At 56.8% G+C, this 14005-nt stretch overlaps 1 protein-coding gene and 1 long non-coding RNA gene across 13 annotated transcripts in view; one reads left to right on the top strand and one right to left on the bottom strand.

Annotated features, from left to right (window-relative positions):
• LOC134481214 (uncharacterized) overlaps positions 1–14005 on the bottom strand; it is a 75857-nt gene that overhangs the window by 5142 nt on the left and 56710 nt on the right. For 5 of the 8 annotated variants that reach the window (XR_010056616.1, XR_010056615.1, XR_010056619.1 and 2 more), the window contains exons 2-5: positions 6856–6950; positions 6544–6767; positions 4011–4105; positions 434–520 (exon numbers count right to left, since the gene is read on the bottom strand). This is a non-coding gene — a long non-coding RNA (uncharacterized LOC134481214). Of the gene's footprint in view, positions 1–433; positions 521–4010; positions 4106–6543; positions 6768–6855; positions 9373–14005 lie in introns of those variants that run through there. The other 3 variants (XR_010056621.1, XR_010056618.1, XR_010056617.1) reach the window with 2 other exon arrangements.
• Ttc28 (tetratricopeptide repeat domain 28) overlaps positions 1–14005 on the top strand; it is a 440646-nt gene that overhangs the window by 414481 nt on the left and 12160 nt on the right. For all 5 annotated transcript variants that reach the window (XM_063271797.1, XM_063271796.1, XM_006249584.5 and 2 more), the window contains 4 exons: positions 1460–1600; positions 5093–5237; positions 12341–12520; positions 12904–13624. In XM_063271797.1, coding sequence (XP_063127867.1) covers positions 1460–1600; positions 5093–5237; positions 12341–12520; positions 12904–13624 — 1187 coding nt within the window. The remainder of the gene's footprint in view (positions 1–1459; positions 1601–5092; positions 5238–12340; positions 12521–12903; positions 13625–14005) is intronic.

Genomic DNA, 14005 nt, shown 5'->3' with positions numbered 1-14005 from the left:
GATGCCAGTTACACCATAGCCTTTGTCCTCTGTCCTCCATAGCTTGGTGATCTAAGCATGAACCTCTGCTAACCCCACAGGACAGACAGGGGAATGGAGCAAGATAGAGCCCTCTCCATCCCTTGGGGGGCCCAGGAGTAGAGAGGGCTAGGGTAAGAAATCAAGCTAGAATCCTTAGGTGTAGAGAGCCACAAAGGAGAAAGAGCAAGTGTGGTGGCCAAGGCCATCAGGGAAGGGCCAGAGCATGGTAGACAGACCAGAAAGCAGGCACCGCAGGGGGAAGGGAGGCTGGCCTTGGTGCCCTCCCTTCCACTGTTCCCTGGCCTCACCCATCCTGAAGCCCTCCCTACCGAGCTGCAGCTGGTCCTGCCTCTTCCATTATGGCTCTCAGAAGAGCGACCAGGACTAAGCCCAGGAGGTGCTGAGGGCTTACCACTGTACAGCACTTGTAGCCGATTCCTCCTGCATGCTTGCTGGCGTTCCCGTCTCACCCCCAAACCGTGGCTGTTTCTGCAGTGCACTGTGGAACATAGGACAGTGCGCTATTCCTGAGTAAAGGTTACCGCGATCAGCAGCACTGTCTCTGAGCCTCCCCAGGACAGAGGCTGCCTGGGTTCAGTCACGCCAGCCCAGCTAAGGATCTAGTACACATCTGGTTGCTTGACGGAAGGAAATGTTATACATAGGGTCTTAGCAGGTCGAAGCCGGCCTTGAACGCATGATTTTTTTTTTCCTCCCTCAACCTCCCAAGAGCTGAGATTGCAGGCATGTACCACCGACCCTGTGCGGTTCTGGACTGGCTTGACGGCCAGTGGATGAGTATTGCTGGCGTTGTTTCTTACTCTCAGCTTGCTGGGGTCAGGGACACAAGACCACTCTGTCATTTCAACGAGGAGAACGTAAGACTCTGGAAAGTGTGGATCACGGAGATGCAAGCTCTGGAGAATATGTCACTCAGCCCTTACGTGTGAGCCCAGGAGGCCATAGGTGGGGACGGTGGGGTGGTGATGTGGGCGTCATCGTGGTCCTCTTTACCTCCCTGCACGGCATGCGGCGTGGACGTGAAGCAAAGCCTCTAGTCAGGGCTCTGCTGGACATTTCTGTTTACGTAGAATGTGCCCTGAGGTTTCCATTAAATTCTGATGAGTCCGTCTCCCCATCTTGGACTAGCACCAGTGTAGGTGATCAGCAAATGTTTCTAGAATGGACTACAATACTCCTGTGCTGGGGTCGCCCTGCCGTGACACAGCCTGGAAACAGTGCCTGCTCCTCCAGTGCTAAATGCTGGGCCCAGACCGTTCAGACATTGCTCCGTACATCTGTACGGTTTAGGGCGGTGCAGCTGCTACAGGCACAAGCGAGCCACAGTGTGGCAGGCAATGGGGGCCCTTGGCATCGGGAGGCCGACTCCACAGTGATGCCTTCTTGAGTCCGACGGGTCTCTGGTGGTTTCCCGCAGGGCCTGTGCCAGCAGTGAGACAGAAAGCGAGGCTGGAGACATCGTGGAGCAGCAGTTGGAGGAGATGAACAAGCAGCTTAACTCAGTCACCGACCCCACAGGCTTCCTGAGGATGGTGCGCCACAACAACCTCCTGCACAGGTACGGCACTTACCGGCACTTACCGCTAAACGCAAGCGCTCCCTCCACGGGACGTGGAGCTGGGGCTCCTCAGGTAGCCCTAGAAGCCAGTCTGGTGCTCCACCTTGGTGCCAACAGTTCAAAGGGAGGCCAGGCAGGCTCTCCACCTTCCCCTTTTTGATAACACAGGCCTGCAACTCAGGAGGCTGAAAAGGGCCAAGAAGCCAGCCTGGTAGGAGTCAGCAGTGGCCCCAAATTGACCTTGTCCACATCCAGCCACCATGACCCCAGTTCCCTGCCACTTAGCGGATGGGTGGGTCACGGGTGAAACTGCTTCTCTCTCAGACTTAGGCTAGCCGTATTTTGTCAGAATTCATAGTTCCTGTCTTCAAAGGGATGCTGGCTGTCCCAGAACTGCAGAGGGACCAGACTGGGTGGGTAGCCTTGCTTGGCAGCCCTATGTGTGGGCACTGTGTACCTTGTCTGCAGCAGCCTGGTTTCCTGTCATTGTTATCAGGCTGGCAGCAGTGTTTGCCTTCCCAGGCCCCAGCAACTTAGAGAAAGAAGCCGAATGCTTGAGGGCCAGGCTGGTCTTTCCTCCCTCCTGCCCTTGGGGGTGTCCCTCTGCATTGTAAGGACACAGCCAGATGCAAGGAGGTGTGAGATCAGGCTGGGCATCTTCTCCACCCGTGTGGCAAGGAATATGATTTTGATTTGTGATCAAGTGCGGCAAGCCCAGAACCAGATTCAGGCCTTCACAGGGTTGTAGTTAACACCGAGTAGACACCTTCCCCAGTCCTAGCACTGCACAGACTCCCCCGTCCCCTCAGCATGGCAACTAAGGACCTACTTTGCAAATACCAGCTGCCTTCCTGGTATGCCAACAGCATCTCGTAGCTGGTGGACTCTTGTCAGGCAAGAGCGAGGCTGAGTGTGGAAACAAGAGGGTCTCTTCACTACTTAATTCACTTTCTTGCCTACAATAAACTAATCCCTCAAAAGTGTATAGAAGGTTGGGAGGTGAGATCAGACTGAAGTGGTAGCCCCTGGAGTGCCATGACCCTGGTATGGCGATACCCAGCTGCAGTAGATGACAGCGAGTACTGGAAGCCTAGCTCTGGTCTCCACAGCCCATGCCTAGTAACTCCAGTCCCAGCCGGATATGCTAGTGCAGTAGGTCTCGACCTCTTCGGAGGTCAAATGACCCTCTCACAGGGGTCACCAAAGATCATCAGAAAACACAAGATTTTTACATCAAGATCCATAGCATTAGCAAAATTGCAGTTATGAGGTAACAACGAAAAAAATTTATGGTTGGGAGTCACAACATGAGGGACTGTGTTGAAGGGTTGTGGCATAAGGAAGGCTGACAGCCAGCGTGCAGGGGACCCCTCTGGCTGCCCCCACCCCATGCCTCAGCACTCATTCACAGGGAGCAGCGATGTGGTGTAATCCTGGAAGCTGGCCTCTCCAGGTGGCTGGTGCTCCGTGAGACATCTTGGGCCTCTCAACAGAGTGGTGGCAAGATCGAGTTCATCCCTCACCTGCACCCTGAGGCAAGAGGGTGGTCTCCAGACCTCTACTCAACCACCTTACCCCGTTCCAGGATGCTAAGTCAGAAGGTCTCAGCGTCACCCACTGTCCGTCCCCTCTGTAGGGCCCAGAGATCTTCGCCTGGCACTGGAACACAGCCAAGCATGGCGCACGTGCGCTCGCGCTCGCTCGCTCGCTCTCTCTCTCTCTCTCTCTCTCTCTCTCTCTCTCTCTCTCTCCCCCTCCCTCCCTCCCTCCCTCCCCCCCCTTCCTAGGCTACCCTAGCTGAGCACTCTCTTCCTCGCAGATTCCCTGGTGCTTTGGGTAGTGAGGTCACTGCCTGCTCCCTTGCATTTGTCCCTGTGGGTCCGTGTGCTCGCTCCCCCATCCTCTGGGCTACACACCTCTAGAGTCCGAATCTGGTCCAGGATTTCTTTCTCCACCCCCAAGATGCTGGTTACCTTGCATCACACACTTCTATGTGTCTGACTCTGACTCACTTAACTGACCGGTGGGGTAAGGGACATAAGGGTTCTTTGGTCAAGCACCACCCCAGCAAAGAGAAGGCATCCATGATGCTCACTTAGCCCCAGTGGAGCAGGGAATGGATGGCAAGGCAGTGATCTACCGCCACCTGCTGGATCTCCGTGGTAGTGCAAGTCCAGAGCCGTGGCATACAAAGCTTGACCCCAGCCCTGCCTGTGAAATTCTGTGCGTCACAGGCCCAGGGCAGTTGCAGAGATGAAAGAAGGGACTGGGCCCCTGAGGGCTTCCTCGGGGAGCCAGCCTGCTCCCAGGCTGATGGGAAGCGGGAACTGAGCCAAGCTCTCTTGTGCAGCCAGAAGTGAGCTGCGCACTGCTGAAAGCATCTCTTCAGAGAACAGTTTGCACATCTCACCTTCAGGGGAGAGCTGTCCTTGGATGTGGAGTGTCTCTCCAGGGTCTTCTGCACATCACTGGCTCTGACAGCAAAGCTGTAGCACACCCTGGCACCTGTAATTATATTTCCCGAGTAGAGGGGAGCAGCTGCTGAGGCCCCTGCACCCCAGGAGCTGGAACAATGCTTCCGTGCCCCCTGGAAATAGGTGGGGCTGGGAAGACCTGGGTGAGAAAGGCACACGGGGGTGGGGGGGGATTGGGGGGGGTCTTGGAACCCCAGCTGTCACAAACGAGCAGGCAGAGCACTTGCCACAGCCGGCTGCTCCATCCAGCACCTAGCACAGTCCCTGCCAGTATAGGTCCTGTGGCATACAGTGGAATTCACTGCTAACACTGGGCAGTCTCACAGAGAGCGCTACCAGCTGGCCATGTTGAGGCCTCAAATCAGGCTGCCAGGCAGACAGGCAGAGTCTGCCACCTCCTCCCTATTTACCTGCAACCTTAGTGCTCATCCAGGGCCCGGAGGCCATGACTGTGCCTAGCAGCCAGCTAGTGCTTAGACACATTTTCTGCATTCGTCAGCATGTGTCCTTGTCACCCTTTGAGTGTGTGACTCAGGGGTCCTGGGGATGAAGATGCCTCTGTGTTAGTGAAACTGCCCCAAATAGCTGCAGAGTGTTTCCTCTACAAGCACTTTCCAATCTCTCAAGGGACCCCTGTGAAATGGAGGGGCCACCGCCAGGGTCTGGCTGGGTTTGGCCTGCCGATCACTGTCTTAGAAGGCGAGTTCACTGCTACTGGATGTCATCTTCCTTGTCAGCCTGGCATCTGCACTGGCCCTTCCTAATCCTTGTCCTTGACAGAGCACAATTGCTCCGTGCAGGACCAGCACTTCACAATGTCCGATTATGTAGCTGACACCGCAGATTCATGCGTGCTGTTATGTACAGAACTCACATGTTGTATGACAGCCCCCACCCCCACACCCCTGCAAGGGACAAGCATGAGCTGCAGTTGGCAGTCATGCTGTGAGGCCCTGCAGGCAACCAGAACGATGGCTGATGGGTGAGCCTGATTCCGACCCTGGTCCTGTCTCCACAGGAGCTGCCAGAGCATGACAAGCTTGTTCAGTGGTACGGTATCACCCAGCAAGGACGGGACCTCCTCCCTGCCCAGGAGGCAGAACTCACTGGCCAAGCCCCCACTCCGTGCCCTGTACGATCTGCTCATCGCGCCCATGGAAGGGGTAAGTGGTTCCTGGGACGGGAGGTTCCTTGATATCAGAATACACCGTTTTCTGGCCAGTGCCCGCACACACCCACCTAGAGCACTCTGTGGACACGCATTCTCCACTGGCTGCTGGTAGTCACGTTGGTGGGTCTGAGCGTGTGCTTCACTCTGCTCTACACACATTCAGGCCATGAGGCTCAGGGAAGCCCCCTGTTGGTGCTAGGAGTGAATGCCAGCCACACCTACCTAATCCTAGATGTTTATCCCGATGACCCAGGCCATCCCCCTTGCTCTTTGCCTGGGTCTCAAACACAGAACCAGTGTCCAGTGCTGTAGACACCGACTACAGCCCACCCTGCTCTCTGGCTGCCACGTCCCTGCTTAATTTAATGCGGGGACCTTGGTGGATCTGAACGTTCAGGGGCCTGTTTCAGGCAGGACCGTCGCAGGCAGTTATTCTGTCTATAGAGGCGGGAGCATCCCTCAGCAACTCACAGTTCTCGTATGATTTCCCCATCCCCTGAATGGGTACCTCAGCTGGCCTTACAGTTGTGGGTGACTGTTCTGCCTGCTGGCACCCTTTCCTGACAAGTAACCCTGGCCACCCTTCCTGATGCCTTTCCTCTGTAGGACATGAGGACCATCTGGAGGACATGTCTGGTTAGCACAGGGATAAAGGTCAGGGTGCAGAACACATCGGGGCTGCAGGCAGGGGGAACTGCGGTGTCCAGCCTCCTGCCCCCACCACTCCTCTGCATTCCTGTCTGTGCTCCCCACTCCCCATCCTTCACTTGCTTGAGCCCTCTCCATCCTTTGCTCCTAGCCAATTGTATTTCTGCTCTACCAATGCTGAGGAAGACTACTGCGACTACCGCAACTATGGTCTCTGCTTGCCCGGCTCCACCCCTGCCCAGCTCAGCAAGGCCTCCATCCCGAAACCCTGTCCTCTGGTCTCTGCCATCCACACAGCAACACGGTGTCTCAGGACTTGGCTCTTGGCTATTTCTCACTCCCCAGTCAGGGCCAGGACCACCCCTCGGCTTCATGCCCCTCAGCAGCTGGCATGAGGCCTAGAGCATTTGGGCACCTGATAGAGCTGCTCTCAGAAGCACATTTGCATGGGGTCTGACACAGCACAGAAAGCAGAGGGCCCTAGGGAGAAACAGGGTGATGGCTTTTGTGGCCACCTGTGGTAAACTGGGGGCTTTCCAAGAACTAGAAGCCAGACAGTCGTCCGTCCCTCCCCCCCCCCGTCCCCCCGGGATTATAGCCACACAGGCCAAGTTTTCTGTGTACAAGGCTGGGGCAGTACCTGGCAGTACCTGGTGGAGGCGCTGTTCACCCTAGGAGACCAACACTTGGTGAGTCCAAGCTGAGCTGGGAGTCAGCAGAGGAAGCTGAGGCCAGGAGGCTCCTAGGGGCTGGGCTCACCAAGTGCCTAGAGTCAGTGGGGTGTGCTTCAGACAGTCCCTCTCCCACAGTCTCTCTTCTGTGGTCACACCCCCAGACTAAGTGCGTTAAGCCACGTCCACACACCCTCTTGTTCCTGCAGAGGTGCAAGGGAGGGTGGTCTCAGCTTTAAAGGGGTAAAACAGCCATCAGAAAACACCTTCACATGACCATCAGGTACCCACCAGGACTGTGTCCACTGCAGGCCAGAGACCGATGCCTTTGTTCACAGGCTGTGGGCTCACTCCACGATTCAAAGCGTTTCTTGGACCCCTGGAATCTAAAAAAGATTCCTTTGTCAGAGGTTTAAACACAATCCATGAGCTCAGCAGCTTCAAAAGGGGGGAGGGGAGGGGAGATCTGGCCAAAGTTGTGCAAGGCCTTGGAATAAACTGTGAGAACGGAGTGACCCCTGCTCACCCCTTGGCTGAGGCCTATCCTGCAGTCCCAGCACGAGCCAGGAGCTCTCAGGCACCCTATGCAACATGGCAAGACTCTGCTCAGGGTTTATTTTTAAAGGTCAGGGATCCACTGAGTTTCAAGGAAAGCACGTCTGAGATTCCTCTTCCTGTCCAGCTGAAGCTGCATATTTAGCATGCGTATGTAGACATGCCAGGTACACACTGCCCTGAATCTGGCGACAGCCCAGCAGCTGTCATAACCCATCAATTCCAGGAGCTCCCGGCCTCTCATGGCTGTCCTATGGGAAGCCTTCTGTAAACGTGCCACTCCTCTCCAGAGACCACCAGAGGGCGCGTGATGCCGCCAGCCTTATGGGGAGTCCCACTGTCAGCTTCCAGAAACAGCCAGTTCCCTCCCTCCACGTTTTCACAGAAACCTGAGATCAGGACTGGAGCCCGGAGACGAATCATGGATGCTTCGAGCCTAACCACTGGTCCCATCATATGGAGCATGTGATTGATTATCTGAACAAGTGCCTTCATTTAGCTGTGGTCTTGTTGTTAGGGAACAGGCCGGCAGTACGGAAAGTGGGACAGCGTATTCTACTGTAGGGGGTGGAACACCGCCTCTGGCTGAATATTTTGCCCAGGAACTGTACTGTCCTGTGCTGTCAGGATGGGTGACAGTGTCACTGTCTTCCGGGGGCCATCGGCAAGTGCTAAGTCAGACCCAGCCTAATGTCACCAAGGAACAGTATGGAATGTTTGAGTGAAAGGCTGGCAGGAGGTGGGGTGAGGTGGTCCCAACCGGTTTAATTAAAGGTGTTAAGAACAGCAGTGGCCCTGAGACAAGGTCTGTCCTTCGGTTGTGAGAGGACAAAGGAGCCATCTCATCTCTGAAGCCCATGTGGCCAGACAACCTGTGACCAGGGGTGTGTTCAGGGCTGACTTGGATGTGGCCCTGTACATTACCAGCAACATGTATGATGTTCCTCCACCCACATGCAGATCTTCCGCACTGCAGGCAAGCGTCACCCAGTGCAAGGCACCGTGCCCTCGAGGCAGGCTTGCAGCAGGGCCTTCTCCAGGGGGGGGCAGTCACTCACTCTGCAGAGGCTCTGGGCTCACAGCCTCACCTTTGTATCCCCCTTTGCTTCCACTCTGCTTGAAGTAAAATTTGAAGCTGGTGTTCCAAGAGGCCATTTACATGATTTAGATACACAGCTGTCTGCAAAGGCCAGAGGGGAAATGACGTGTGGCTGGAGGCCAGCTGTGGCACCAACCACTGGCCGTTCCAGCATGGCCCAGTCACTGTGGATAGCCACACCCTCACACTTGACAGCCTGTGCTGTGGCCCGTGCTACAGCAGCTCCCTTTGCTCCCTGGGCTGTGAGGAAGGGACGCTGGCATTGTCCTGTGCAGGTGGTGGGAGCTCTGCCCATGCCGTGCAGAGGACAAAGGAGCCTCCCACCCCATCTTGCTGTTTCTCCTTAGCCTCCGTCTCCACTCCAGAAATGCCCGCCATCACAGTAGTCAGGAGGTAAAGTCGCACCCTAGGCTACCTGGAAGGCACTAGCTAGGAATAAGAGGAACCATCAGTATGAGGGAGCCCTGTAGACACTCCAGAACTGTGGGTGCATGTCCAAGACAAACCTAGAAAGATTGTGGCTGGCCCATACAGAATGATGTTTGCTGCTAGGCCACCCTGGAGGGCAGGCAGGCCACCAGAGACCAACAAGGAGAAGGTTGAGGGGAAGGTGGCTAAGAGTGGCCTGGCCCATAGCTGAGATGCCACCATCCATCTTCCCACCGTCCACCTTCCCACCGCCTGACTGTCTCGTAGGATGGCCTCCTCCCTCAGAGGACACAGCCAATCCTTGAGTGGACGCTGAGGCACCTCCTTGGTTACGGGGCCACTTCAAGGGCTACCTCCACCCACGTGCAACAGGACAGCCCTTCCTTCCCTCTGCAAAGGCTGCCCCCATCCTTCCTGGGCCACAGTGCAGGTCTTGCAGGCGGTGCCTTCCTCTCCCACACTACTCAGTCCTCAGCAAGGCTTAGACCCACAGAAGGCTGCACCATGGAGCAGACAGACACCAGGACTCTCTTCCCTACTTCCACCCCATCTTGTTCTGAAAATATCAGGAGTCAGAAAAACCTGTCTCTGGTGGGCTTGTCTGGGCTCTGAGTCATTCTCTTATAGAGAAGAGTACAGGAGCCAGAGCCCTTTCCCAGCCAGATCCGCACAGGTCCTGTGTGTCTGCCCTGTGTGCGGTGTGTGAAGCACCACCACCTCTCCTCTTCCCTTCCACCCACCCCTCAGCTCCCCACACCTCCCTTAGGAGCTGGCACTAGCTGGTCCCCCAACCCACCCCACCCTCCTCCTTTCACACAACCAGAGAGAGAGGTCTTATATGCTCAGGTCTGTGCCAGGCTTGGTGCTGTCCAATGAGGCAACATCCGAGGAGCCCAGACAGCAAGATCAGGCTGTGCGGCTCAAGGGTGTCCCCATCCTGTGGCTCTCCTGGGAGCACTGGCTGCCATGCATTGGCACGTCTTTCCCCTATTCTTCGAGTGTGTCTCCAGGTGGGACTGACGCATGGCAGGCTGTTCCCTAACCTCACCAGAGCGTCCTCGCTCACACTGCACAATGGGCCACTTATTCCCAGGTCAGGGCACCCTGCTGTCTGGCTCTGCTCTCATGTATCCGCACACTCTCATCTTAATGGACCCAACTTCCTGAGCCAGGTCTTCCTGGCCCTTTCCAGCCTCCAGTGCAGGACCCAGCTTGGCACCCATGCTGGTAACTGCCACCTTCTGAGACTGGCATCCTATGTCTGTAACGGCGTTGGGCTAACACGGCCGAGTCTTACTCAGTAACAGCTTCTTAAACACACTGCTTTTCTGCGCGCGCGCACGCACACACACACACACACACACACACACACACACACACTGTACACTCATGAGCAGGCCCTCTCACACACTTACACTGCGTTGCTGCAAACTCCTGGGCAGGCCTGTATCCTGCATTACCTGGTCTCTCATGGTGTACGGTGGACACAGGATGGGCACTGCCCAGCAGTGCATCAGAAAGCCGAGGCCTCTGGGGAGGGACTCACAATAGCACAGCCATGTTAGTGGACACTGTCCTCCAGGACACATGCCACTTTCTGTGCTTGTGGCCCAGGTCCTGTGGCATGTGTGGAGTTAGCAGAGCCCCTGTGACCGTGCACCAAGGTGCACTTTCTCTGTAGAGCCTCCAGATGACCTACCTGATGACCTCATGGTGACCTCTCTGAGCTCATGGCCCTGCCAGTCCTGCCACTGAGGTCTAGCTCAGGCCTCGGTGTGCATGAGACCTAGGTGCCTACATTCCTACTGACCCTCTGTGAGCACACACACCCTTCGGGCAGCTCAGGGAAGCCGTTCCTACTCCCTGTGCCCCACAATAGCTCATTTAGCTCTTCTTGGGAATGGCTTGTAAAGCAAACAAGCAGCCCAGTGATTTCAATTCTCCACTCCCCTCCAGTGTTAGCCAGATTATAAAAGGAAGCAAGGCCTGAGGGCTGGGAAGCCTGAGCTTCCCACTAGGCACATGTCACTTTGGGTTAGCCAGCATTCCTGCCACCCTCGGCCAGGTGCCCCCAGGAGCAGGCAACTGGGTCCAATGAGCACATTCGCTTCCTGAGGGCACAGCCTGTCAACCTCACCGTGTCGGCAGGAAACGTGCTGGACCATGAGGCAGGCGTTTGTAGACGACCCTCTGCCTGCAGTCCCGGGGCTGCAGCGGCTTCCACTCCATCTCTGCTGACCAGCGGCCACACTCCTCACTCACAGACTCCCTCTCTCCTCTTCCCCACTTCCTCCCATGCTTCTTCTCAAGTACAGAGTCCTGGTCTTTAGTGTAGGCTCACCACCCTAAATTCATGACGACACCCCCTGCCCCCTCTCCCCAGAGTATTGGGATTATGGGTATGCACCACCCCACCCCACCCCCCGCCCCCTCTCCCCAGAGTATTGGGATTATGGGTATGCACCATCCCCCGCCCCGTCCCCTCTCCCCAGAGTATTGGGATTATGGGTATGCACCATCCCCCCCCCCCCCGTCCCCTCTCCCCAGAGTATTGGGATTATAGGTATGCACCACCCCACCCCACCCCCGCCTCCTCTCCCCAGAGTATTGGGATTATGGGTGTGCACCACCCCACCCCCTGCCTCCTCTCCCCAGAGTATTGGGATTATGGGTATGCACCATCCACCCCCCCCCGTCCCCTCTCCCCAGAGTATTGGGATTATGGGTATGCACCACCCCACCCCCGCCTCCTCTCCCCAGAGTATTGGGATTATGGGTGTGCACCACCCCCCGCCCCCTCTCCCCAGAGTATTGGGATTATGGGTATGCCCCGCCCCCTCTCCCCAGAGTATTGGGATTATGGGTATGCACCCCCCCCCGCCTCCTCTCCCCAGAGTATTGGGATTATGGGTGTGCATCACCACACCTGGGTTCTGGGTCATCTTCCCAGCTGGCTTTCCTCTTCCACATCACAGCCCTACTTTGGAAAAGGCTACTTCTGGCCAGAGCGAGCCGGTGTCTACGTGCTATTGCTTGCACACCGACTGCCCCAGGTCCTCAACCTAAATTCTGTTGCCTCTTTGATACCTTCTTATCCCCAGAAGCCATAAGTGGAGACAGGACCTTCAAAAGCCAGGCCCTGGGGAAGAGGCCCAATCATCACAGTAGTTCCTGGGCCACAGACACATGCCGTGACCCCAAATCCTTCATTCTGGCTCTGAGTATCTGGCCTTGTGCTCACCAAATGGGAGACTCGTCAGGCTCACATCATGGAGTCCTTGCTGCCCAAGAGGGTCATTGCATGCACTCCTGGGTCATGGTGTCAGTCTTCCTGCTGTTCTTGGGGTGCCTCTAGGGCAGCTCCCTCTGCACTCATCCTCAGACTCCAGGTAAAACACCTGGGTCCACCAACAGCTGCTCTTTCTTTGGGTGCCATTCCCCTTCAGGCTTGGTGACTCTCATCTCCCCGCCTCAGTCTCCCACAGACCTTGACAGACTGTCCACCACTTAACCTTCTATCTCCCAGCGAGGCACACAAGAGCCTCACCTCTGAGTCAGGCAGGATACCTGCTGACACTTGTACAGGGTAGCATGTCCAGTATCCACAGCCTCCAGACCGGCCCCTGACAGTCAACCAGTGCGGTCCTGGGCGTTGCCTCTTTCCCTGAGTCGACTCTTGCTCTTACTCTGCAGGGCTTGATGCACTCCAGCGGCCCCGTGGGCCGGCACCGGCAGCTGGTTCTGGTTCTGGAGGGGGAGCTCTACCTTGTCCCCTTTGCTCTCCTGAAGGGCAGCGCCTCCAACGAGTACCTGTATGAGCGCTTTACCCTCATCGCAGTGCCTGCCGTCCGCTCGCTTGGTCCGCACTCCAAGGTAACTGCCCGACTCTGGGGTCTCCCATGCAGCCTGGAGGGCTGACAGGCTTAGCAACCAGGCCCCAGGCCCAGGGCCCAGTGTATATGGGGTAGGTTCTGCCTCAGTGGTTTGTTGTCGAATTATAAGTTTCTCAAGAGGCAGAGGGAAAGGAGCAAGCTTCTGGCGTCTCCGAGGCGGAATACAGGTCCCAGATGGGAAGGGAGCTGGTATCTCTGACGCTGACAGGCTTACAAAGCACATTAGGCACTGGCTGGCAGAAGCCTCTACCCTGCTGGCAACGGGGACTGGCTCTACTGGATCACAAAGATGCTCAACACCCAGGCTGAGTGACGATACCAGGACACCAGATGCCCAGCTGACAGGGTCTCCTCTCCTTACAGGGTCACCTGAGGAAGACCCCGCCCACGTATTCCAGCTCCACCGCCATGGCAGCTGTCATAGGCAACCCTAAGCTCCCCTCAGCAGTGATGGACAGGTGGCTGTGGGGGCCGATGCCCTCGGCAGAAGAGGAGGCATACATGGTGTCAGAGCTTCTGGGCTGCCAGCCCCTTGTAGGCAGTATGGCCACCAAGGAAAGGGTCATGAGTGCCCTGACCCAGGCTGAGTGTATCCACTTTGCTACCCATGTCTCTTGGAAACTATCGGCCTTAGTCCTCACGCCCAACACAGAGGGCAACCCCGCCAGCAGCAAGAGCTCCTTCGGTCACCCCTACACGATCCCCGAGTCACTGCGGGTGCAGGATGACGCAAGTGATGTGGAAAGCATCTCAGACTGCCCACCGCTGCGGGAGCTGCTCCTCACCGCGGCCGACCTCCTGGACCTGCGGCTGTCTGTGAAGCTAGTGGTGCTCAGCTCTTCCCAGGAGGCCAACAGCCGCGTCACAGCGGATGGCCTGGTGGCACTGACACGGGCCTTCCTAGCTGCTGGTGCGCAGTGCGTACTCGTGGCTCTGTGGCCCGTTCCAGTTGCAGCTTCCAAGATGTTTGTCCACGCCTTCTACTCATCCCTGCTGAATGGCCTGAAGGCCAGCGCCTCCCTGGGCGAGGCCATGAAGGCAGTGCAGAGCAGCAAGGCCTTCTCACATCCCTCCAACTGGGCAGGTAGGGAGCTGAAGCCTGCTGGTGGGCGCTGGGTGGTCCCCCACAGTCCCATTCTGCAGCTGTGGGAGGGCGGGAAGCAGGCTCTGGGTGCCAAGGCCCTCATACTCAGCCCCTGGAGGCACAGCCACCGCCTTCCACACTCAGAAGGAATCCACAGCTCTCGGCATCAGTGGACAGTGCCTGTCGTCTGTCACCAGGGCACCTAGTTCAAAACCCCATGTTAGGAAAGAAGACCCTTGATGTGGTCGTGGGAAGGTGTAAGCAGGGTTGTGTGCCATGTAGAAGTTACCTGCCCCTCTGTAGTCCAGCACATCACGCCTAGCGGGTGCCATGGTTCCTCCAGGGTAGCCTTGCCTTCCACCTAGCAGCACAAGGCTTCAG

Source organism: Rattus norvegicus, chromosome 12 (genome assembly GCF_036323735.1).
Source record: "Rattus norvegicus strain BN/NHsdMcwi chromosome 12, GRCr8, whole genome shotgun sequence".
Lineage (NCBI taxonomy): Eukaryota > Metazoa > Chordata > Mammalia > Rodentia > Muridae > Rattus > Rattus norvegicus.
This window is presented reverse-complemented; position numbering and strand designations above follow the sequence as displayed.